At 48.7% G+C, this 26,069-nt stretch overlaps 1 protein-coding gene across 6 annotated transcripts in view; it reads right to left on the bottom strand.

Annotated features, from left to right (window-relative positions):
* The window catches only part of LOC134348215 (pleckstrin homology-like domain family B member 2), a 308,822-nt gene that overhangs the window by 239,205 nt on the left and 43,548 nt on the right, over nucleotides 1-26,069 (bottom strand). For 4 of the 6 annotated variants that reach the window (XM_063051250.1, XM_063051252.1, XM_063051253.1 and 1 more), the window contains 3 exons: nucleotides 3,293-3,367; nucleotides 2,809-2,932; nucleotides 1,208-1,390 (listed from right to left, as the gene is read on the bottom strand). In XM_063051250.1, coding sequence (XP_062907320.1) covers nucleotides 1,208-1,390; nucleotides 2,809-2,932; nucleotides 3,293-3,367 — 382 coding nt within the window. The remainder of the gene's footprint in view (nucleotides 1-1,207; nucleotides 1,391-2,808; nucleotides 2,933-3,292; nucleotides 3,368-26,069) is intronic. The other 2 variants (XM_063051254.1, XM_063051255.1) reach the window with 1 other exon arrangement.

The following is a 26,069-nucleotide window of genomic DNA, read 5'->3' as shown; positions in this document are numbered from 1 at the left end:
GTGGAAAGAGAGAGGGAGAAGGTGAGAGTGGAGAGAGAGGGGGGAAGGTGAGAGTGGAGAGAGAGATGGGGAAGGTGAGAGTGGAGAGAGAGAAGGGGGAAGGTGAGAATGGAGAGAGAGAAGGCGAAGGTGAGAGTGGATAGAGAGAAGGGGGAAGTTGAGAGTGGAGAGAGAGAAGGGGAAGGTGAGAGTGGAGAGAGAGGGAGAAGGTGAGAGTGGAGAGAGAAGGTGAAGGTGACAGTGGAGAGAGAGATGGGGAAGGTGAGAGTGGAGAGAGAGAAGGGGGAAGGTGAGAATGGAGAGAGAGAAGGCAAAGGTGAGAGTGGATAGAGAGAAGGGGGTGAGTGAGAGTGGAGAGAGAGAAGTGGGAAGGTGAAAGTGGAGAGAGGGAAGGGGGAAGGTGAGAGTGGAGAGAGAGAGAAGGGGGAAAGTGAGATTGGAGAGAGAGAAGGGGAAGGTGAGAGCAGAGGGAGAGAAGGGGGAAGGTAAGAGTGGAGAGAGAGAGGGGGAAGGTGAGAGTGGAGAGAGAGACGGCTGAGGTGAGCGTGGAGAGAGAAGGGGAAGGTGTGAGTGGAGAGAGAGAAGGGGAAGGTGTGAGTGGAGAGAGAGATGGGGAAGGTGAGAGTGGAGAGAGAGAAGGGGAAGGTGAGTGGAAATAGAAGGGTGAAGGAGTGCAAGGAGTCTGAAGGTAGAGGGTAGTGAATCTGTGAAATTCATTGCTACAGATGGCTCTGGAGGCCATGTCATTGAGTATTTTTAAAGTGGAGGTTGATAGGTTCGTGAGTTGTAAGGGCTCAAAGGTTATGGGGAGAAGGCAGAAGAATGGGTTTGTGGGGGTAATAAATAAGTCATGATGAATGATGGAGCAGACTTGATGTGCTGAATGGCCTAATTCTGTCCTGATGTCTTCTGTTCTTTTGATCTCATTTTTTTTGGGCAAATGCTCTGTATTTTATGGATCAAGGCTTGCTGACTATTAAGTGAAGAATGAACACAACGTCACCTTGAATAGCTTTCTACGTCAGTCAACAGGGTTGGTATAATGCACCATAGTATAATCATTAATGTTATTACGACATTGTCATCCAATTTACCAGTCACACTGCACATGGGTAGTGGCCTTTGCAACTTTAACTCTGACCAGCTAGGCATTGGCAGCTTCGCTCTGACAGTCGGACTGGGGAATGAACCAAGGACAAGCCCCTACCTTGGGTCAGTTGTGTGGGCTCCTTCACCAGGTAGCCATCCATGGTGCAGTAGTTGCCGCATGGGTACAGCTTAATCACACCCTCTTCATTTTCGATGTAGCAGTGTTCGGCTGCCACATCCTGCCCTTGTAGTATAATATCCTGCACAGTGGCAGCATCTTCAGTGCCAATCCTCGTCTTGCCTGAGGAGCAAAGACAAAACTTCACTCAGTGATGTGTCTTCGTCCTCAGACCCCTCTCCCAAGTCGCATAGAATTTACAGTATTGGAACCGCCAGCCCATAAGCTTCTTCCACACCTTTCTTTCTTTTTCTTTTTGACTAATTTCACAACCTCATTCAGAATCAGGTTTAATATCACTGGAATATGCTGTGAACGTTGATGTTTTGTGGCAGCAGTACATTGCAATACATCATAAAAATTTTGATTACAATAAGAAGTATATCAAAAAATAATTAAATGATGAGCGTGAAAAGAGAGGGAAAATAGTGAAGAAGCCTTCATGGGCTCATTGTCCATTCAGAAATCTGATGGCAGAGGAGAAGAAGCTGTTCCTGATGAACTGAGTGTCTTCAGGCTCCTGTACCTCCTCCCTGATGGTAACAATGAGAGGTGAGCATGTCCTGGGTGATGGGATCCTTAATGAAGGGTGCTGCTGTTTTGAGTTGTCTCCTTTTCAGGTTGTCCTGGATGCTGGAGAGGCTAGTGCCCATGTAAACTAGTAGAGTTTACAACTTTCTGCAGCTTTTTCTGATCCTGTGCAGTGGTCCCTCCGTAGCAGATGGTGATGCAACCTGTTAGAATGCGCTTTGTGGTACATCGATGGAAATTCGCTAGTGCCTTTGACGACATACCAACTCCCCTCAACTCCTAATGAAACATAGCCACTGTGGTGCCTTCTTTGCAATTGCATCTATATGTTGGGTCCAGGATAGATCTTCGGAGATGTTGACACCCAGGTAATTGAAACTACTCACCCTTTCCACTGCTGATCCCTCGATGAGGACTGGTGTTTGCTGCCTCTACTTCCCGGTCCTCAAGTCCACAATCGCTTCCTTGGTCATGCTGATGTTGCATGGAAGATTGTTGTTGCGACTCCACTCAACCAGCTGCTCTCTCTTGTTCCTGTACGCCTCCTCATCACCATCTGAAATTCTACCAACAATAGTTGTGTCGTCGGCAAATTGATAGATAGCGTTTGAGCTGTGGCTAGCCACACAGTCGTGGGTGTAGAGAGGGTAGAGCAGTGGGCTAAGCACACATCTCTGAGGTTTGCTGGTGTTGATTATCAGCAAGGAGGAGATGTTATTTTCAATCCACACTGACGGTGGTCTCTAGGTGAGGAAGTCGAATATCCAGTTGCAGAGGGACCTTGCTATCTTTATCTTTTCTTCTTTTTGCAACATGCCACTCCTGAATTTTGATTAGTTGGTCTTTAAACAATTCCCTCACATCAGATGTGGACTTGCCCAATAACAGCACCTCCTGATGAACTCTTCCGAGCTCACGTATATTAATGATCCGGTCTAATGAGATTCACCCGGAAAGTGACAAAGACCGCAGTGCACACCAGGCCAACAATCCCCGTGCTGCTCTCATACCTTCATTAATTGGGATGAGTGTGATGGCGATGCTCAGTCGGCCGCGCCCCAGACTCACGAGGTGGGGTCTCTCTGACTGCATCTTCAACCCTTTTCCAATGTCAATGATGTCCAGCGGGGTGCTCTGTGAACAAAGTAAACCCAGTGTCACTTCCACGGTAGAGGAAGACTGCACTACCCTCCCATCTTCATGTTGTCTGAAACAATGTGCCTGCAATCCTGCTGTAAATAAGTTTTTCATTGTACCTGTAGCTCACTGTACTTAGGCACATCGCAATAGTCTCAACTTCACTTGACTCTTACGTCTACCAAACATGATCTTTGGTGAAGCTTGAGTGGTAGGACAAGAAATTACTCGTTTAATCAATTTGCTTTCCAAGTAAAGGACAATTGAAGCTTATTGTTGTTCAATGTTACTCTGCGTTGGGCACTTTTTAAACTCTGGTTCTTGCTCATAATGTGATTCTCAACACCAGACACTCACATTCAGCATCCACAGGTCATTCTTTGGCCCCTCCTTTTCTTCCAATACTTTCTCATCTTTGGACTTTCCTGATTCCTGCAGATTTTTAAAAACACATTAAAGATTTGGTTACAAATCCAGACAATGGAAAGAATGTGGAACTGGCAACAATTCAGCTCACTATAAACCATCCTCATGGAGCAAGCAAGCCAAGTAGATTTCCCAGTTTGAAATGTATTATTGAATCATTCTCTGTTGGAACTGTAGAACTTTAGTTATAGTAAGGGACTGCAGAGGAATGAAGGAGGGCGAGGAGTAACCTTATCAAGGTGTATAGAATCACAAAGAGCACAGACAGGAGGAGAGTCTAAAATTAGAGGGTGTTAAAGCTAAGGTGAGGCAGAAAAGATTTAAGGAGAACCTATTGGACAAACTTTTCACACTAAGGGTGATGGGTATGTGGAATGAGCTGCTGGGGGTGGAGGTTGAGGGAGGTGCACAACAGAAATGTGAAAGCTGTTAAGGAGCACTTGCATGGGGTTTTGGATAGGATTTTTCCATTGAAGTAGGGAAAAGATGGTCGGATGAAGTACCCAGGTTTGGCAAGCGATGCGGAACATCTTGTCAAGAGGAAGAAAGAAGCTTACTTAAGGTTTAGGAATCAAGGATCAAACAGTTATAAGGTAGCCAGGAGGAAGCTTATGGAGGGAGTTAAAGAGCTAGAAGGGGACATGAGAAGGCTTTGGTGAGTAGGATTTAGGAAAACCCCTAAGTGTTTCACACATATGGGAAGAACAGGAGAATGACTATAGTGAAGGAAGGACTGATCATGGATAAGAGAGAAAACATGTGCCTGGAATTGGAGGAGATAGGGGAGGTCCTTAATAAACACTTTGCTTCAGCACTCACTGGTGAGAGAGACCTTAATGAATGTGAGCAAAGTGAAGAACTGGCTAAATGCTGGAACATGCTGAGGTTAAGAAACAGAATGTGCTGGAAATTTTGGAAAACTGTAGGATAGATAAGACCCCAGGGCAGGACAGGATCTACAGGAAGTGAGGGAAGAGATTTGGTGATGATCTTTGCATCCTCAACAGCCACAAAAGTAGTACCTGCAGATGGACAGTTGCATTTGTTCAAGAAAGGGAATAAGAATAATCCTGGGAATTTTAGACCAGCAGTGGGAAAACTATTGGAGAGGATTTACAAGTATTTGGAGAAGATTAGTCTGATCTTGGATAGTCCACATGGCTTTGTGAGGGGCTGGGTATGCCTCAAGAATCTGATTGAATTCTCCGGGGAAGTGACAAAACAAATTGTCGACAGTGGAGAAGTGAAAGTGGTGCATATGGATTTTATTACGGTGTTTGGTAAGGTTGCCTGTGGGAGGCTCATTAAGAAATTCAGGAAGCATGAGCTTAAGGGAAACTTGGCTGCAAGGATTCAGAATTTGTTTGTACATAGAAGGCAAAGGGTGGTTTGCAGATGGAGCATCTTCTGCCTGGGAGTCTGTGACTGTAGTATTCTGCAGAGATCTGTTCTGGGACTCCTGATCTTTATAAATGATTGTTATAAATGACTTGGATGAGGAAGTGGAAGGGTGAGTTAGTACGTTTGTAGATGACACAAAGGCTGGTGGTGTTGTGGATAGTGTAGATGGCTGTCGTACATTGCAAGAGGACATTGATAGGATGCAGAGCTAGACTGAGAGAAGTGGGAGACAGATTCACTCCAGAAAAGTGCGGACTGGTACACTTTGGATGGTCAAACATGAAGGGAGAGTACAGGGTTACTGACAGGATTCTTAGCAGTGTGGGTATTGGGGTTCACATCCATAGATCCTTCAAAGTTGCCCTGTGAGTTGATAGGATAGAGGAAGTCATATGGTGTGTTGGTGCTCATTAGTCAGGGATTGAGTTCAAGAGCTGTGAGATAATGTTGCATCTCTGTAAAACCTAGTTTGACCACAGTTGGAACATTGTGTTCCATTCTGGTCTCCTCATTATAGGAAGGATGTGGAAGCTTTAGAGAGGTTGCACGGGGTATTTACCAGGTGTTACCTGGAATGAAGAGCAAGTCTTATGAGGAAAGGTTGAGCAATCTTTCATTGTGTCTCTCTTTGGAGTGAAGGAGGATGAGAGGTATCTTAATAGAGGTGTATAAGAAGATAAAAGGCATAGAGAGAGTAAATAACCCAAACCTTTTACCCAGGGCAGGAATGGCTAATATGAGTGGCATAATTTTATGGTGATTGAAGGAAAGTATAGGGGCAATTTCAAAGGTAGCTTTTTTACACAGGGAGTGGTGGGTATGCTGCCGGGGTGGTGATAGAGTCAGATAATTAGCAACATTTAAGACACTCTTAGACAGGCATTAGGATGAAAAATGGAGGGCTATGTGGGAGGGAAGGGTTAGATTCATATTGGAGTAGGTTAAAAGGTCCCCGTAACATTGTGAGCTGAAGGGATCTGTACTGTTCAATGCGCATGTACTTTAAGATTCACCAGTCTACCTATGGAGCTAGAACTGGCTGCATAATGGCTTCAGAGTCATAGAATCGTCGAGTTACACGGCATGGAACCCGACTGATCCATGCTGAATAGGGTATCCACTAAACTAGTTCCAATTGCCCAAGTCTGGCCCGTATTCCTCTGAACGCCCCCTATCCGTGTACTTATCCAAATATCTTTTCACTGATGTTATTGTATCCACTTCCTCTGGCAGAGCATTCCATGTACTCAAAATATTCTGTGTAAATATATTGCTCCTCAGGTCTCTTTTAAATCCTTCCCCTCATTCCCTAAACCTATGCTCCCTAGTTTTGTACTCCCCTGTCCTGCAAGTACCATCCACCTTATCTGCACATCCCATAATTTTAAACACTTTGATAAGGTCGCCCCTCATTCTCATACGTTCAAGAATAAAGACCTAGACTGGTCAGCTTCTCAAATCAAGCCTTCTGGTCTCAGAGTATCTTTGTAATTCATTTCTGCACTCATTCCAGCTTAACCATGGGTTTTTTTATATATATAATAGGATGACAAAACACTACACGGTTCCCCAAGTGCAACCTCATCAATGACTTTCACAAATGCAGCGTAATGTCCCAAACCCTTCACTCAGTGCAGAGTGCTAAATGCCTTGTTGCCTGCTTGTCTACCCGTGATGCTGTTTTCACCTGAGGTTACTCGATTCTCCCTGATACCTCTACAATTCACCAAGTTCTACACTGGTTTGACTATCCAAAATGAATCACCTCACACTTACCTGTATTGAAATCCATTTGCCAATCCTTAGCCCACTTTCCTAACTGATTAAAATCCCCTGCAATCTATGATAACCTTATAAATTTGTGTCATCTACAAATTTACTGATTAAGCCCTCTGTGTTTGCAGTCAAATCATTTGCATTAATAATGAATAACAAAGCTCCCAATGCCAAACCCTGTGACACACCACTAGTCACTGATTCCATTCTCAGAGAAACTCTCAACCTTCAGCCTGAGCCAATTTTGAATCCACTGATCCAGCTCTCCCTGGATTCCACAGGACCTAACCTTCCAGACCAGCCTACTTTACAGGACTTTGTCAAAGGGCTTGCTAGTCCCAATGGACAACACTCACCAGTGCTCTCATCTATCGTTTTAGTTACCTGGTCAAGAATCTCTTCAAGCACAATTTTCCATGCATGAAGCCATGATGACTCCTCTAATCAGACTCCGTCCAGTCAAATGCTGGCAGATCCTGTTCCTCAGCTTCCCTCTCCTGATGTCAGGATTACTGGCCTGTTGTTTCCTAGCTTGTCCTTGCTACCTTTTTAAACAAAGTTAACTGCCTTCCAGTTGTCAGGAACTTTACCAGTGGCTTTGCAAGTGCCTCTGCAATTTCTTTTCTTGCCTCCTCAGAATCTGATGATACATAGAAACATCGAAAACCCACAGCACAATACAGGCCCTTTGGCCCACAGAGCTGTGCCGAACATGTCCGTACCTTAAAAATTACTAGGCTTACCTATAGCCCTCTATTTTACTAAGCAGCATGTACCTATCCAAAAGTCTCTTAAAAGACCCTATTGTATCCACCTCCACCACCGTTGCCAGCAGCCCATTCCACGCACTCACCACTCTCTGAGTAAAAAAACTTACCCCTGATATCTCCTCTGTATCTACTCCCCAGCACCTTAAACCTGTGACCTCTTGTGGCAACCATTTCAGCCCTGGGAAAAAGCCTCCGACTATCCACACAATCAATGCCTCTCATCATCTTATACTCCTCTATCGGGTCAACTCTCATCCTCTGTCGCTCCAAGGAGAAAAGGTCGAGTTCACTCAACCTTTTCTCATAAGGCATGCTCCCCAATCCAGGCAACATCCTTGTAAATCTCCTCTGCACCCTTTCTATGGCTTCCACATCCTTCCTGTAGTGAGGCGACCAGAACTGAGCACAGTACTCCAAGTGGGGTCTGACCAGGGTCTGAACATACAGTCATGTTCAGGGATCTATCCTTCTTATTGATCTGTAAGGCTGTAACTTACAGATAACACCGACCTGTAAGGCTGTTCTCTGTGCTCTCACATGTGCCTTCTCTCTGGTAATATGAATTTCATCCAAAACATCTCCACTTGTTTTTCTTCTCTACCAAGCAACCATGACTTTCTCTCCCATAGACCCCAAGGAGAAATATCCATTAAAAATTCCTCCCATAACCTGTGTATCAAGAAATAAGCAGCTATACTGTCGAAGGAGATCCAGTTTCTCACTTGCCACCCCTTTACTCATAATATGTCTATGGAAACCTCGGGATTTTTGTGAACCTCACCTGACAGATCTGGCCTGACCTCCCTCTTAGGTGTATTAATCTTTTTATAGTCACCAAAGGATACAAAACAAAGATTTAATCCAATACATCAAGCTGTTAAATCATAGTTATAAAGCCGCACCAACTGAGTCTCTTTGAAAGAACCCATTCCTAATATTCCTAAAATAAAAACTTCTTTTTATTTTCTCCATACTCCCATCAACTTGCCCAGATTCCATTTCTGCCTACACACTAGGAGAAATCTACAGCATCCCAATAACGTACCAATCCATGTCTTTGGGATGAGTGAGGAAACCAGTGCAGCCGGGGAAAATTCACAGGGAGAGCATTCAGACTCCACACAGACAGGATTAAACCTGTGTCTGGAGCTGTAAAACACCAGTTCCACGAGCTGTACCAACTGTGCACCAACACTGGGGATTCGACTGATTCCACTAGCTGTAGCACTGGGATTTAACGAGTTCCATCAGCTGAAACACCGTTCATCAACACTGGGGATTCGACTGATTCCACTAGCTGTAGCACTGGGATTTAACCAGTTCCATCAGCTGTAACACTGTTCACCAACACTGGGGATTCGACTGATTCCACTAGCTGTAGCACTGGGATTTAACGAGTTCCATCAGCTGAAACACCGTTCATCAACACTGGGGATTCGACTGATTCCACTAGCTGTAGCACTGGGATTTAACCAGTTCCATCAGCTGTAACACCGTTCATCAACACTGGGGATTTGTCTGATTCCACTAGCTGTAGTACTGGGATTTAACCAGTTCCATCAGCTGTAACACCGTTCATCAACACTGGGGATTCAGCCAGCATTCAGAGATGTTGGTGGTTGGGATGAGAATCTGGTTGGATCAGAATCACGTACAGGGTGGCTGATAATTCATTGTGGTCAGGAATCTCAGTAGCACACAATCTATACAATCTTCCCCTGAGTTAATTGTTGTGAAAGCCACTTTAGAGATGGGAACTATAATTGTTGCACTTGGATGTATTTAGTCACATTTTGTAATTCACTTCAGAAAGCATTAAAGTATGATACCCAGATCTAAGTTGGGCAATGCATAGAATGAAAGCATGGAAGTGGCTCCTCAGTTCAACTTGCCTGTGACAATCATGATGTCCAACTAAGCTAGTCTCAATTGCACATTTCTGCCCCTTATCTGGGGCCAACAGACCCCTGCTTAATGGTGTTGGTCCATGTCATAAAGAAAGGTTGGGAATCCCTGCTCTAAGCCTTTGCTACCCCGGTCAGCCTGTCCAGATGTCTTAAACATTGTTATGTATGTCTCAACCACTTCCTATGTCAGTTTGTTCCACCTGCACACTAACAGTTCTTGATTACCTTTCCCTAAGGAGGGGGAGGACAAAAATCCATGTGCATTCACCCTGCCTATGCCCCAATGGACTGTTGCCCAAGAGAATGAACCATTAAGTTTACTGAGGTGAGTTTGTATTCGGATGGAGTCTGAAGACCAATCAAATCCAAATCCATGCCCAATCCCACTTTAACTGCTCATTGTTTGGTGTACCTTACCCACAGGAAAGCAGAGCATTTCACAAGAGTATCATCCCCTGGATCATTACCTTCCGACAAGTGAGTGACAGGAATCTGAGAGACTGGGATTCCATTGCTATTGTGTAACTGTGGGTTAGCTACAAACAGGAAGCAGCAACTTTGTGAAGCCTGTGCTGGACAGGAGTGGGAAGATCGTTTGATTGCTATTTAAAAAATAAAGTTAGACAGTAGACAGCATGGAAACAAGTTCTTCAGCCCAATGTGCCTATGCTGATCTCAGCTCTTCCCATCTCTGGCATTGGTCCATCTCCCTCTAAACCGGGGGTCCCTAATCTGGGGTCCGTGGATAAATTCCATTGAATGTGAAAAAATTTACAACTTTACTTTCACTGACCTCGTATTTTGTAATCTGATGTATCTTATTTTACATATTTAAATACATTATTATGAGAAAGGGTCTATAGACTTCACCGGACTGACAAAGGGGACCATGGGAAAGACAAGGTTAAGAACCCCTGCTCTAAACCTTTCCTATCCAAGTACATCCAACAATCTTTGAAACTGTAATTGTATCTGCCTACCCCAATTTATTCCATGTACCCACAATTCTCTGTGTGGAAAAAGTTGTCCCTCAGAACCCCTTTAACTCTTTCACCCCCAATACGATCATCTTAAAATTATACCCTTCAGTTAGACTCCCTTACTAAGGGAAAACGACCATGACCACCCACTCTATCCATGCCCCTCATGATTTTACAAACCTCCATAAGGTGACCCCTCAGCCACCAACACACCTGAGGAAACTGTCTCAGTCCATTGACTCTCCTTATAACTCAAGCTGTCCAGTCCTGATAAGGTGCTTCACCAGCTTAATGTCATTGTCCATTAAGTCTGAGAATCTAGAACTGCAGAAAATACTCAAACAGTGATCTTACCAATCACTTCAATATTTCTAACAGAACATCACACTCCTCTACTCAATGGCCTCTCCGATGAAGGTAATGGTGGCAAATGACTTCTTTACAACCTATCTTCCTATTATGCCACTTTCAGGAACCATGAACTCGTACCCCTAAGTCTCTCTGTCTTACAACAGTCCGATAGCCCTCCCATTAACTGCACAAGTACTGCCTGGTTTAACTGCCCACAAAGCAGCATAGGATGAGGTGATGAGGCAGAGAGCAGTCACTCTCTAACTGACACCACTGCCAGCAATGCCCTGGGATGGATGTGGCTCTGATTTCAGCTATAAACATGCCCTTCAGGAAAAGCTCAGGCCTTCTGCCAGGTTTCACAGGGCTTGCAGCTGTGAGACAGAGGAAATGAGTGAGCAGGAAGGACACAGACATCAGAAAGCTGTCCAGTTGATATAGGAGGGACAGGCAGAGGGAGAGCCCTGAAACCGGACAGAGAGGGAGAGAGAGCCCTGAAACGGGTCAGAGAGGGAAAGAGAGAGACATGAAACCGGTCAGAGAGGGGGAGAGAGACGTGAAACCGGTCAGAGAGAGAGAGAAAGACCTGAAACTGGTCAGAGAGTAAGAGAGATCTGAAACCGGTCAGAGAGGGAGAGAGAGAGAGACACTGAAACGGGTCAGAAAGAGAGAGAGAGAGACCTGAAACCGGTCAGAGAGAGAGAGAGACCTGAAACCGGTAAGAGAGGGACATAGACCCTGAAATCAGACAGAGAAGGACAAAGACCATGAAACCAGTCAGAGAGGGAGAGAAAGAGACCTGAAACTGGTCAGAGAAAGAGAGAGAGACCTGAAACCGGTCAGAGAGAGAGAGAAAGACCTGAAACCGGTCAGAGAGAGAGAGAGAGAGAGAGAGACCTGAAACCGGTCAGAGAGTAAGAGAGACCTGAAACCGGTCAGAGAGGGAGAGAGAGAGACCTGAAACCGGTCAGAGAGGGAGAGAGAGACCTGAAACCGGTCAGAAAGAGAGCGAGACCTGAAATCGGTCAGAGAGGGAGAGAGAGAGAGAGGGAGACAGACCTGAAACCGATCAAAGAGGGAGAGACAGACCTGAAACCAGTCAGAGAGGGAGAGAGAGACCTGTAACCGGTCAGAGAGAGAGAAAGACCTGAAACTGGTCAGACAGAGGGAGAGAGAGAGACCTGAAACTGGTCAGAGAGGGAGACAGTGAGACCTGAAACCAGTCAGAGAGAGAGAAAGACCTGAAACAGGTCAGACAGAGGGAGACAGATCTGAAAAGGGTCAAAGAGGGAGAGAGTGAGAAATGAAACCGGTCAGAGAGGGAGAGAGAGAACGGAAACCGGTCAGAGACGGAGAGAGAGAGACACCTGAAGCCGGTCAGAGACATGGAGAGAGAGACCTGAAACTGGTCAGAGAGAGAGAGAGACGTGAAACCAGTCAGAGAGGGAGAGACAGATCTGAAACCGGTCAGAGAGGGAGAGAGAGAGAGAGCTGATACCGGTCAGACAGGCAGTGAGAGATCTGAAACCGGTCAGAGACGGAGAGAGAGAGAGCGAGAGAGACCTGAAACGGTTCAGAAAGGGAGAGACAGATCTGAAACTGGTCAGAGAGAGAGAGAGAGACCTGAAACCGGTCAGGGACGGAGAGAGAAAACTGAAATGGGTCAGAGAGGGAGAGAGAGACCTGAAACCGGTCAGAGAGGGAGACAAAGACCTGAAACCGGTCAGAGATGTGGAGAGAGAGACCTGAAACTGGGCAGAGAGAGAGAGAGAGAGACCTGAAACTGGTCAGTGAGAGAGAGAGACATGAAACGAGTCAGAGAGGTAGAGCGAGACAAGAAACCAGTCAGAGAGAGAGAGAGAGAGAGAGAGCTGATACCGGTCAGACAGGGAGTGAGAGATCTGAAACCGGTCAGAGACGCAGAGAGAGAGAGCGAGAGAGACCTGAAACAGTTCAGAGAGGGAGAGACAGATCAGAAACCGGTCAGAGAGGGAGACAAAGACCTGAAACCGGTCAGAGATGTGGAGAGAGAGACCTAAAACCGGTCAGAGAGGGAGAGAGAGACCTGAAACAGGTCAGAGAGTGGGAAACAGACCTGAAACCGGTCAAAGAGGGAGAGAGAGAATGGAAACCGGTCAGAGAGAGAGAGAGAGACCTGAAACCGGTCAGAGAGGGACAGAGAGACATGAAACCCATCAGAGAGAGAGAGAGAGAGAGCGAGAGAGACCTGAAACCCATCAGAGACGGACAGAGAGACTGGAAACCGGTCAGAGAGGGAGAGAAAGGCCCTGAAACCGATCAGAGAGAGAGAAACCAGAAACTGGTAGAAAGGGAGACAGACATGAAAACGGTCAGAGAGAGAGAGAGAGACCTGAAACCGTTCAGAAAGGGAGAGAGAGAGAGCTGATACCGGTCAGATAGGGAGTGAGAGATCTGAAACCGGTCAGAGAGGGACAGAGAGTCCTGAAACTGGTCAGAGGGAGAGAGAGAGAGACCTGAAACCGGTTAGTGAGTGAGAGAGAGAGAGAAAGAGACCTGAAACCGGTCAGAGAGGGAGAGAGAGAGAGAGCCCTGAAACCGGTCAGAGACAGAAAGAGAGATAGACCTGAAACACATCAGATAGAGAGAGAGAGAGACCTGAAACTGGACAGACAGAGAGAGAGTGAGACCTGAAACCAGTGAAAGAGAGAGAGAGAGAGACCTGAAACCGGTCAGAAAGAGAGAGAGAGACACTGAAACCTGTCAGAAAGAGAGAGAGAGACACTGAAACCGGTCAGAAAGAGAGAGAGAGAGACCTGAAACTGGTCAGAGTGAGAGAGAGAGAATGGAAACCGGTCAGAGAGAGAGAGAGACTTGAAACCGTTCAGATAGAGGGAGAGAGACCTGAAAACGGTCAGAGAGGGAGAGAGAGACCTGAAACCGGTCAGAGAGTGGGAGACAGACCTGAAACCGGTCAAAGAGGGAGAGAGCGAGACCTGAAACCGGTCAGAGAGGGAGAGAGAGAGACCTCAAACCAGTCAGAGAGGGAGAGAGAGAACGGAAACCGGTCAGACAGGGAGTGAGAGATAGACCCTGAAATTGGTCATAGAGGGAGAGAGAGAGACCTGTATCCGGTCAGAAAGGGACTGAGAGACCTGAAACTGGTCAGAGAGGGAGATAGAGACCGGAAACTGGTCAGAGAAAGAGAGAGAGAGACCTGAAACTGATCAGAGAGAGAAACCAGAAACAGGTCAGAGAGGCAGAGAGACATGAAACCGGTCACAGAGAGAGAGAGAGAGAGACATGAAGCCGGTCAGAGACATGGAGAGAGAGACCGGAAACCTGTCAAAGAGTGAGAGAGAGACTTCAAACCGGTCAGAGAGGCAGAGAGACATCAAACCGGTCACAGAGGGAGAGAGACACCTGAAGCCAGTCAGAGACATGGAGAGAGGGACCTGAAACCGGTCAGAGAGAGAGAGATATGAATCTGGTCAGAGAGGGACAGAGAGAGAGTCCTGAATCCTTCAAGAGAGGGAGAGAGACATGAAACCGGCGAGAGAGCGAGACAGACCTGAAACCGGTCAGAGAGAGAGAGTGACCTGAAACCGGTGAGAAAGGGACAGAGAGTCCTGAAACCGGTCAGACAGGGAGAGAGAGAATGGAAACTGGTCGGAGTGGGTCAGAGAGACAGACCTGAATCCTTTCAGAGAGGGAGAGAGAGATGTGAAACCGGTCAGAGAGGGAGAGGGACATGAAACCGGTCAAAGACGGGGAGAGAGAGACCTGATACTGGTCAGAGAGGGAGAGAGAGAGACCTGAAACCGTTCATAGAGGGAGAGAGAGACCTGAAACAGGTCAGAGAGAGGGAGAGAGAGAGAGACCTGAAACCGGTCAGTGAGAGAGAGACATGAAACGAGTCAGAGAGGTAGAGCGAGACAAGAAACCGGTCAGAGAGAGAGTGAGAGACCTGAAACCGGTCAGAGAGAGAGAAATATGAATCTGATCAGAGAGGGACAGAGAGACCTGAAACCGGTCAGACAGGGAGACAGAGAACGGAAACTGGTCGGAGAGTGACAGAGAGAGAGTCCTGAATCCTTTCAGAGAGGGAGAGAGACATGAAACCGGTCAGAGAGCGAGACAGAGAGATCTGAAACAGGTCACACAGGGAGAGAGAGAATGGAAACTGGTCGGAGTGGGACAGAGATCTGATTCCTTTCAGAGAGGGAGAGAGAGACGTGAAACCGGTCAGAGAGGCAGAGAGAGACCTGAAACCGGTCAGACAGGGAGTGAGAGATAGACCTTGAAAACGGTAATAGAGGGAGAGAGAGACCTGAAACAGGTCAGAGAGGGAGAGAGACCTGAAACCGGTCAGAGAGGGAGAAAGAGACCTGAAAATGGTCAAATAGGCAGAGAGAGACCTGAAACCGGTCAGAGAGGGAGAGAGAGACCTGAAGCCGGTCAGACAGAGAGAGAGAGAGAGCGAGAGAGACCTGAAACCATTCACAGAGGGAGAGACAGATCTGAAAACGGTCAGAGAGGGAGAGAGAGATCTTAAACCGGTCAGAGAGGGACAGAGAGAGAGACCAGAAACCTTTCAGAGAGGGAGAGAGAGATGTGAAACAGTTCAGAGAGGGAGAGAGAGACCTGAAACCGGTCAGACAGGGAGGGAGACCTGAAACCGGTCAGAGAGGGAGAGAGAGAGAGACCTGAAACCGGTCAGAGAGGGAGAGAGAGAGACCTCAAACCGGTCAGAGAGAGAGAGAGAGAGAGACCTGAAACCGGTCAGAGAGGGAGAGAGAGAGACCTGAAACCGGTCAGAGAGGGACAGAGAGAGAGACCTGAAACCTTTCAGAGAAGGAGAGAGAGATGTGATACTGGTCAGAGAGAGAGAGAGAGAGAGAGAGAGAGAGACCTGAAGCCGGTAAGGGAGGAGAGAGACACCTGAAACTGGTCAGAGAGCTAGAGAGAGAACTGAAACCAGTCAGAGAGTGAGAGAGAGAGGACCTGAAACCGGTCAGAAAGAGAGAGATATGAATCCGGCCAGAGAGGGACAGAGAGACCTGAAACCGGTCAGACAGGGAGAGAGAGAACGGAAACTGGTCGGAGAGTGACAGAGAGAGAATCCTGAATCCTTTCAGAGAGGGAGAGAGTGACGTGAAACCGGTCAGAGAGGGAGAGAAAGACCTGATACTGGTCATACAGGCAGTGAGAGACGTGAGACCGGTCAGAGAGGGAGAGAAAGACCTGATACTGGTCATACAGGCAGTGAGAGATGTGAAACCGGTCAGAGAGGGAGAGAGAGACCTAAAACATTTCAGAGTGGGAAAGAGAGACATGAAACCGGTCAGACAGTGAGAGAGAGACGTGAAACTGGTCAGAGAGGGAGAGAGAGACCTGAAACCGGTCAGAGAGGGAGAGAGAGACCTGAAACCGTTCAGAGAGGGTGAGAGAGACCTGATACTGGTCATACAGGGAGAAAGAAATGTGAAACCGGTCAGACAGGGAGAGAGCGACCTGAATCCGCTCAGAGAGGGAGACAGAGACCTGAAACTGGTCAGAGACGGGGAGAGAGAGAACTGAAACCGGTCAGAGAGTGAGAGAGAGAGGGACCTGAAACTGGTCAGAGAGAGAGAGATATGAATCCGGTCAGAGAGGGACAGAGAGACCTGAAACGGGTCAGACAGGGAGAGAGAGAACGGAAACCGGTCGGAGAGTGACAGAGAGATAGTCCTGAATCCTTTCAGAGAGGGAGAGAGACATGAAACCGGTCAGAGAGCGAGACAGACCCGAAACCGGTCAGAGAGAGAGAGAGACCTGAAACCGGTCAGACAGGGAGAGAGAGAATGGAAACTGGTCGGAGTGGGACAGAGAGACAGACCTGAATCCTTTCAGAGAGGGAGAGAGAGACGTGAAACCGATCAGAGAGGGAGAGAAAGACCTGATACTGGTCATTACGGAAGTGAGAGACGTGAAACCGGTCAGAGAGGGAGAGAGAGATGTGAAACCGGTCAGAGAGCGAGAGAGAGACCTGAAACCGGTCAGAGAGGGAGAGTGAGAACTGAAACCACTCAGAGAGGGAGAGAGAGACCTGAAATGGGTCAGATACGGAGGGAGAGATAGACCTGAAATCGGTAATAGAGGGAGAGAGAGAACTGAAAGCGCTCAGAGAGGGAGAGAGAGACCTGAAACCGGTCAGAGAGGGACAGAGAGAGAACTGAAAATGGTCAGAGAGTGAGAGAGAGTGTGAACTGATTCCGGTCAGAGAGGGACAAAGAGACCTGAAACCGTTCAGACTGGGAGAGCGAGAACGCAAACCGGTCGGAGAGTAACAGAGTGAGAGACATGAATCCTTTCAGAGAGGGAGAGAAACATAAAACCGGTCAGAGTGCGAGACAGACCTGAAACCGGTCAGAGAGAGAGAGACCTGAAACCCATCAGAGAGGGACAGAGAGACCTGAAACCGGTCAGACAGGGAGAGAGAGAATGGAAACTGGTCGGAGTGGGACAGAGAGACAAACCTGAATCCTATCAGAGAGGGGGAGAGTGACGTGAAACTGGTCAGAGAGGGAGAGAAAGACCTGATACTGGTCATACAGGCAGTGAGAGACGTGAGACCGGTCAGAGAGGGAGAGAAAGACCTGATACTGGTCATACAGGCAGTGAGAGATGTGAAACCGGTCAGAGAGGGAGAGAGAGACACCTAAAACATTTCAAAGTGGGAAAGAGAGACATGAAACCGGTCAGACAGTGAGAGAGAGACGTGAAACCGGTCAGAGAGGGAGAGAGAGACCTGAAACCGGTCAGAGAGGGAGAGAGAGACCTGAAACCGTTCAGAGAGGGTGAGAGAGACCTGATACTGGTCATACAGGGAGAAAGAAATGTGAAACCGGTCAGACAGGGAGAGAGCGACCTGAATCCGCTCAGAGAGGGAGACAGAGACCTGAAACTGGTCAGAGACGGGGAGAGAGAGAACTGAAACCAGTCAGAGAGTGAGAGAGAGAGGGACCTGAAACTGGTCAGAGAGAGAGAGATATGAATCCGGTCAGAGAGGGACAGAGAGACCTGAAATGGGTCAGACAGGGAGAGAGAGAACGGAAACCAGTCGGAGAGTGACAGAGAGACAGTCCTGAATCCTTTCAGAGAGGGAGAGAGACATGAAACCGGTCAGAGAGGGAGACAGACCCGAAACCAGTCAGAGAGAGAGAGAGACCTGAAACCGGTCAGACAGGGAGAGAGAGAATGGAAACTGGTCGGAGTGGGACAGAGAGACAGACCTGAATCCTTTCAGACAGGGAGAGAGAGAACTGAAACCACTCAGAGAGGGAGAGAGAGACCTGAAACGGGTCAGACACTGATGAGAGATAGACCCTGAAATCGGTCATAGAGGGAGAGAGAGAAACCTGAAACCGGTCAGAGAGCGATATAGAGACCTGAAACTAGTCAGAGACGGGGAGAGAGAGACCTGAAACCGGTCAGAGAGGGAGAGAAAGACCTGAAACCTTTCAGAGAGGGAGAGAGAGATGTGAAACCGGTCAGAGAGCGAGAGAGAGACCTGAAACCGGTCAGAGAGGGAGAGAGATAACTGAAACCGCTCAGAAAGGGACAGAGAGACCTGAAACGGGTCAGACACTGATGAGAGATAGACCCTGAAATCGGTCATAGAGGGAGAGAGAGAAACTTGAAACCGGTCAGAGAGCGATAGAGAGACCTGAAACTAGTCAGAGACGGGGAGAGAGAGACCTAAACCGGTCAGAGAGGAAGAGAGAGAGACCTGAAACCGGTCAGATAGGGAGAGACAGAGATCTGAAACCGGTCAGAGATGGAGATAGAGAGAGAGACCTGAAACCGGTCAGAGAGGGAGATGGAGACCTGAAACCGGTCAGATAGGGAGAGACAGAGATCTGAAACCGGTCAGAGATGGAGATAGAGAGAGAGACCTGAAACCGGTCAGAGAGGGAGATGGAGACCTGAAACCGGTCAGACAGGGAGAGAAAGAACTGAAACCGCTCAGAGTGGGAGAGAGAGACCTGAAACAGGTCATACACGGAGTGAGAGATAGACCCTGAAATCGGTCATAGAGGGTGACAGAGAAACCTAAAACCAGCCAGAGAGCGATAGAGAGACCTCAAACTAGTCAGAGACGGGGAGACAGAGATCTGAAACTGGTCAGAGAGGGAGAGAGAGACCTGAAACCGGTCAGAGAGGGAGAGAGAGATGTGAAACCGGTCAGAGAGCGAGAGAGAGACCTGAAACCGGTCAGAGAGGGAGAGTGAGAACGCAAACCGGTCGGAGAGTAACAGAGTGAGAGACATGAATCCTTTCAGAGAGGGAGAGAAACATAAAACCGGTCAGAGTGCGAGACAGACCTGAAACCGGTCAGAGAGAGAGAGACCTGAAACCCATCAGAGAGGGACAGAGAGACCTGAAACCGGTCAGACAGGGAGAGAGAGAATGGAAACTGGTCGGAGTGGGACAGAGAGACAAACCTGAATCCTTTCAGAGAGGGGGAGAGTGACGTGAAACTGGTCAGAGAGGGAGAGAAAGATCTGATACTGGTCATACAGGCAGTGAGAGACGTGAGACCGGTCAGAGAGGGAGAGAAAGACCTGATATTGGTCATACAGGCAGTGAGAGATGTGAAACCGGTCAGAGAGGGAGAGAGAGAGACCTAAAACATTTCAAAGTGGGAAAGAGAGACATGAAACCGGTCAGACAGTGAGAGAGAGACGTGAAACCGGTCAGAGAGGGAGAGAGAGACCTGAAACCGGTCAGAGAGGGAGAGAGAGACCTGAAACCGTTCAGAGAGGGTGAGAGAGACCTGATACTGGTCATACAGGGAGAAAGAAATGTGAAACCGGTCAGACAGGGAGAGAGCGACCTGAATCCGCTCAGAGAGGGAGACAGAGACCTGAAACTGGTCAGAGACGGGGAGAGAGAGAACTGAAACCAGTCAGAGAGTGAGAGAGAGAGGGACCTGAAACTGGTCAGAGAGAGAGAGATATGAATCCGGTCAGAGAGGGACAGAGAGACCTGAAATGGGTCAGACAGGGAGAGAGAGAACGGAAACCAGTCGGAGAGTGACAGAGAGACAGTCCTGAATCCTTTCAGAGAGGGAGAGAGACATGAAACCGGTCAGAGAGGGAGACAGACCCGAAACCAGTCAGAGAGAGAGAGAGACCTGAAACCGGTCAGACAGGGAGAGAGAGAATGGAAACTGGTCGGAGTGGGACAGAGAGACAGACCTGAATCCTTTCAGACAGGGAGAGAGAGAACTGAAACCACTCAGAGAGGGAGAGAGAGACCTGAAACGGGTCAGACACTGATGAGAGATAGACCCTGAAATCGGTCATAGAGGGAGAGAGAGAAACCTGAAACCGGTCAGAGAGCGATATAGAGACCTGAAACTAGTCAGAGACGGGGAGAGAGAGACCTGAAACCGGTCAGAGAGGGAGAGAAAGACCTGAAACCTTTCAGAGAGGGAGAGAGAGATGTGAAACCGGTCAGAGAGCGAGAGAGAGACCTGAAACCGGTCAGAGAGGGAGAGAGATAACTGAAACCGCTCAGAAAGGGAAAGAGAGACCTGAAACGGGTCAGACACTGATGAGAGATAGACCCTGAAATCGGTCATAGAGGGAGAGAGAGAAACTTGAAACCGGTCAGAGAGCGATAGAGAGACCTGAAACTAGTCAGAGACGGGGAGAGAGAGACCTAAACCGGTCAGAGAGGAAGAGAGAGAGACCTGAAACCGGTCAGATAGGGAGAGACAGAGATCTGAAACCGGTCAGAGATGGAGATAGAGAGAGAGACCTGAAACCGGTCAGAGAGGGAGATGGAGACCTGAAACCGGTCAGATAGGGAGAGACAGAGATCTGAAACCGGTCAGAGATGGAGATAGAGAGAGAGACCTGAAACCGGTCAGAGAGGGAGATGGAGACCTGAAACAGGTCATACACGGAGTGAGAGATAGACCCTGAAATCGGTCATAGAGGGTGACAGAGAAACCTAAAACCAGCCAGAGAGCGATAGAGAGACCTCAAACTAGTCAGAGACGGGGAGACAGAGATCTGAAACTGGTCAGAGAGGGAGAGAGAGACCTGAAACCGGTCAGAGAGGGAGAGAGAGATGTGAAACCGGTCAGAGAGCGAGAGAGAGACCTGAAACCGGTCAGAGAGGGAGAGTGAGAACTGAAACCACTCAGAGAGGGAGAGAGAGACCTGAAATGGGTCAGATACGGAGGGAGAGATAGACCTGAAATCGGTAATAGAGGGAGAGAGAGAACTGAAAGCGCTCAGAGAGGGAGAGATAGACCTGAAACCGGTCAGAGAGGGACAGAGAGAGAACTGAAACTGGTCAGAGAGTGAGAGAGAGTGTGAACTAATTCCGGTCAGAGAGGGACAAAGAGACCTGAAACCGTTCAGACTGGGAGAGCGAGAACGCAAACCGGTCGGAGAGTAACAGAGTGAGAGACATGAATCCTTTCAGAGAGGGAGAGAAACATAAAATCGGTCAGAGTGCGAGACAGACCTGAAACCGGTCAGAGAGAGAGAGACCTGAAACCCATCAGAGAGGGACAGAGAGACCTGAAACTGGTCAGACAGGGAGAGACAGAATGGAAACTGGTCGGAGTGGGACAGAGAGACAAACCTGAATCCTTTCAGAGAGGGAGAGAGTGACGTGAAACCGGTCAGAGAGGGAGAGAAAGACCTGATACTGGTCATACAGGCAGTGAGAGATGTGAGACCGGTCAGAGAGGGAGAGAAAGACCTGATACTGGTCATACAGGCAGTGAGAGATGTGAAACCGGTCAGAGAGGGAGAGAGAGACCTAAAACATTTCAGAGTGGGAAAGAGAGACATGAAACCGGTCAGACAGTGAGAGAGAGACGTGAAACCGGTCAGAGAGGGAGAGAGAGACCTGAAACCGGTCAGAGAGGGAGAGAGAGACCTGAAACCGTTCAGAGAGGGTGAGAGAGACCTGATACTGGTCATACAGGGAGAAAGAAATGTGAAACCGGTCAGACAGGGAGAGAGCGACCTGAATCCGCTCAGAGAGGGAGACAGAGACCTGAAACTGGTCAGAGACGGGGAGAGAGAGAACTGAAACCGGTCAGAGAGTGAGAGAGAGAGGGACCTGAAACTGGTCAGAGAGAGAGAGATATGAATCCGGTCAGAGAGGGACAGAGAGACCTGAAATGGGTCAGACAGGGAGAGAGAGAACGGAAACCAGTCGGAGAGTGACAGAGAGACAGTCCTGAATCCTTTCAGAGAGGGAGAGAGACATGAAACCGGTCAGAGAGGGAGACAGACCCGAAACCGGTCAGAGAGAGAGAGAGACCTGAAACCGGTCAGACAGGGAGAGAGAGAATGGAAACTGGTCGGAGTGGGACAGAGAGACAGACCTGAATCCTTTCAGAGAGGGAGAGAGAGAACTGAAACCACTCAGAGAGGGAGAGAGAGACCTGAAACGGGTCAGACACTGATGAGAGATAGACCCTGAAATCGGTCATAGAGGGAGAGAGAGAAACCTGAAACCGGTCAGAGAGCGATATAGAGACCTGAAACTAGTCAGAGACGGGGAGAGAGAGACCTGAAACCGGTCAGAGAGGGAGAGAAAGACCTGAAACCTTTCAGAGAGGGAGAGAGAGATGTGAAACCGGTCAGAGAGCGAGAGAGAGACCTGAAACCGGTCAGAGAGGGAGAGAGATAACTGAAACCGCTCAGAAAGGGAAAGAGAGACCTGAAACGGGTCAGACACTGATGAGAGATAGACCCTGAAATCGGTCATAGAGGGAGAGAGAGAAACTTGAAACCGGTCAGAGAGCGATAGAGAGACCTGAAACTAGTCAGAGACGGGGAGAGAGAGACCTAAACCGGTCAGAGAGGAAGAGAGAGAGACCTGAAACCGGTCAGATAGGGAGAGACAGAGATCTGAAACCGGTCAGAGATGGAGATAGAGAGAGAGACCTGAAACCGGTCAGAGAGGGAGATGGAGACCTGAAACCGGTCAGATAGGGAGAGACAGAGATCTGAAACCGGTCAGAGATGGAGATAGAGAGAGAGACCTGAAACCGGTCAGAGAGGGAGATGGAGACCTGAAACCGGTCAGATAGGGAGAGACAGAGATCTGAAACCGGTCAGAGATGGAGATAGAGAGAGAGACCTGAAACCGGTCAGAGAGGGAGATGGAGACCTGAAACCGGTCAGACAGGGAGAGAAAGAACTGAAACCGCTCAGAGTGGGAGAGAGAGACCTGAAACGGGTCATACACGGAGTGAGAGATAGACCCTGAAATCGGTCATAGAGGGTGACAGAGAAACCTAAAACCAGCCAGAGAGCGATAGAGAGACCTCAAACTAGTCAGAGACGGGGAGACAGAGATCTGAAACTGGTCAGAGAGGGAGAGAGAGACCTGAAACCGGTCAGAGAGGGAGAGAGAGATGTGAAACCGGTCAGAGAGCGAGAGAGAGACCTGAAACCGGTCAGAGAGGGAGAGTGAGAACTGAAACCACTCAGAGAGGGAGAGAGAGACCTGAAATGGGTCAGATACGGAGGGGGAGATAGACCTGAAATCGGTAATAGAGGGAGAGAGAGAACTGAAAGCGCTCAGAGAGGGAGAGATAGACCTGAAACCGGTCAGAGAGGGACAGAGAGAGAACTGAAACTGGTCAGAGAGTGAGAGAGAGTGTGAACTGATTCCGGTCAGAGAGGGACAAAGAGACCTGAAACCGTTCAGACTGGGAGAGCGAGAACGCAAACCGGTCGGAGAGTAACAGAGTGAGAGACATGAATCCTTTCAGAGAGGGAGAGAAACATAAAATCGGTCAGAGTGCGAGACAGACCTGAAACCGGTCAGAGAGAGAGAGAGAGACCTGAAACCCATCAGAGAGGGACAGAGAGACCTGAAACTGGTCAGACAGGGAGAGACAGAATGGAAACTGGTCGGAGTGGGACAGAGAGACAAACCTGAATCCTTTCAGAGAGGGAGAGAGTGACGTGAAACCGGTCAGAGAGGGAGAGAAAGACCTGATACTGGTCATACAGGCAGTGAGAGACGTGAGACCGGTCAGAGAGGGAGAGAAAGACCTGATACTGGTCATACAGGCAGTGAGAGATGTGAAACCGGTCAGAGAGGGAGAGAGAGACCTAAAACATTTCAGAGTGGGAAAGAGAGACATGAAACCGGTCAGACAGTGAGAGAGAGACGTGAAACTGGTCAGAGAGGGAGAGAGAGACCTGAAACCGGTCAGAGAGGGAGAGAGAGACCTGAAACCGTTCAGAGAGGGTGAGAGAGACCTGATACTGGTCATACAGGGAGAAAGAAATGTGAAACCGGTCAGACAGGGAGAGAGCGACCTGAATCCGCTCAGAGAGGGAGACAGAGACCTGAAACTGGTCAGAGACGGGGAGAGAGAGAACTGAAACCGGTCAGAGAGTGAGAGAGAGAGGGACCTGAAACTGGTCAGAGAGAGAGAGATATGAATCCGGTCAGAGAGGGACAGAGAGACCTGAAACGGGTCAGACAGGGAGAGAGAGAACGGAAACCGGTCGGAGAGTGACAGAGAGACAGTCCTGAATCCTTTCAGAGAGGCAGAGAGACATGAAACCGGTCAGAGAGCGAGACAGACCCGAAACCGGTCAGAGAGAGAGAGAGACCTGAAACCGGTCAGACACGGAGAGAGAGAATGGAAACTGGTCGGAGTGGGACAGAGAGACAGACCTGAATCCTTTCAGAGAGGGAGAGAGAGACGTGAAACCAATCAGAGAGGGAGAGAAAGACCTGATACTGGTCATTACGGAAGTGAGAGACGTGAAACCGGTCAGAGAGGGAGAGAGAGATGTGAAACCGGTCAGAGAGCGAGAGAGAGACCTGAAACCGGTCAGAGAGGGAGAGTGAGAACTGAAACCACTCAGAGAGGGAGAGAGAGACCTGAAATGGGTCAGATACGGAGGGAGAGATAGACCTGAAATCGGTAATAGAGGGAGAGAGAGAACTGAAAGCGCTCAGAGAGGGAGAGAGAGACCTGAAACCGGTCAGAGAGGGACAGAGAGAGAACTGAAAATGGTCAGAGAGTGAGAGAGAGTGTGAACTGATTCCGGTCAGAGAGGGACAAAGAGACCTGAAACCGTTCAGACTGGGAGAGCGAGAACGCAAACCGGTCGGAGAGTAACAGAGTGAGAGACATGAATCCTTTCAGAGAGGGAGAGAAACATAAAACCGGTCAGAGTGCGAGACAGACCTGAAACCGGTCAGAGAGAGAGAGACCTGAAACCCATCAGAGAGGGACAGAGAGACCTGAAACCGGTCAGACAGGGAGAGAGAGAATGGAAACTGGTCGGAGAGTGGGACAGAGAGACAAACCTGAATCCTTTCAGAGAGGGAGAGAGTGACGTGAAACCGGTCAGAGAGGGAGAGAAAGACCTGATACTGGTCATACAGGCAGTGAGAGACGTGAGACCGGTCAGAGAGGGAGAGAAAGACCTGATACTGGTCATACAGGCCGTGAGAGATGTGAAACCGGTCAGAGAGGGAGAGAGAGACCTAAAACATTTCAGAGTGGGAAAGAGAGACATGAAACCGGTCAGACAGTGAGAGAGAGACGTGAAACCGGTCAGAGAGGGAGAGAGAGACCTGAAACCGGTCAGAGAGGGAGAGAGAGACCTGAAACCGGTCAGAGAAGCAGAGACAGACCTGAAACCGGTCAGACAGGGAGTGAGAGATAGACCCTGAAATCGGTAATAGAGGGAGAGAGAGACCTGAAACCGGTCAGAGAGGGACAGAGAGAGAGACCTGAAACCTTTCAGAGAGGGAGAGACAGATGTGAAACCAGTCAGAGAGGGAGAGAGAGACCTGAAACCAGTCAGACACTGAGTGAGAGATAGACCCTGAAATCGGTCATAGAGGGAGAGAGAGAAACCTGAAACCGGTCAGAAAGCGATAAAGAGACCTGAAACTAGTCAGAGACGGGGAGAGAGACCTGAAATGGGTCAGAGAGGGGCAGAGAGACCTGAAACCTTTCAGCGAGGGAGAGAGAGACCTGAAACCTTTCAGAGAGGGAGAGAGAGACGTGAAACCGGTCAGAGAGGCAGAGAGAGACCTGAAACTGGTCAGACAGGGAGTGAGAGATAGACCCTGAAATCGGTAATAGAGGAAGAGAGAGAACTGAAAGCACTCAGAGAGGGAGAGAGAGACCTGAAACCGGTCAGAGAGGGACAGAGAGAGAACTGAAACTGGTCAGAGAGTGAGAGAGAGTGTGAACTGATTCCGGTCAGAGAGGGACAAAGAGACCTGAAACCGTTCAGACTGGGAGAGCGAGAACGCAAACCGGTCGGAGAGTAACAGAGTGAGAGACATGAATCCTTTCAGAGAGGGAGAGAAACATAAAATCGGTCAGAGTGCGAGACAGACCTGAAACCGGTCAGAGAGAGAGAGAGAGACCTGAAACCCATCAGAGAGGGACAGAGAGACCTGAAACTGGTCAGACAGGGAGAGACAGAATGGAAACTGGTCGGAGTGGGACAGAGAGACAAACCTGAATCCTTTCAGA

Source organism: Mobula hypostoma, chromosome 6, assembly GCF_963921235.1.
Source record: "Mobula hypostoma chromosome 6, sMobHyp1.1, whole genome shotgun sequence".
Lineage (NCBI taxonomy): Eukaryota > Metazoa > Chordata > Chondrichthyes > Myliobatiformes > Myliobatidae > Mobula > Mobula hypostoma.
This window is presented reverse-complemented; position numbering and strand designations above follow the sequence as displayed.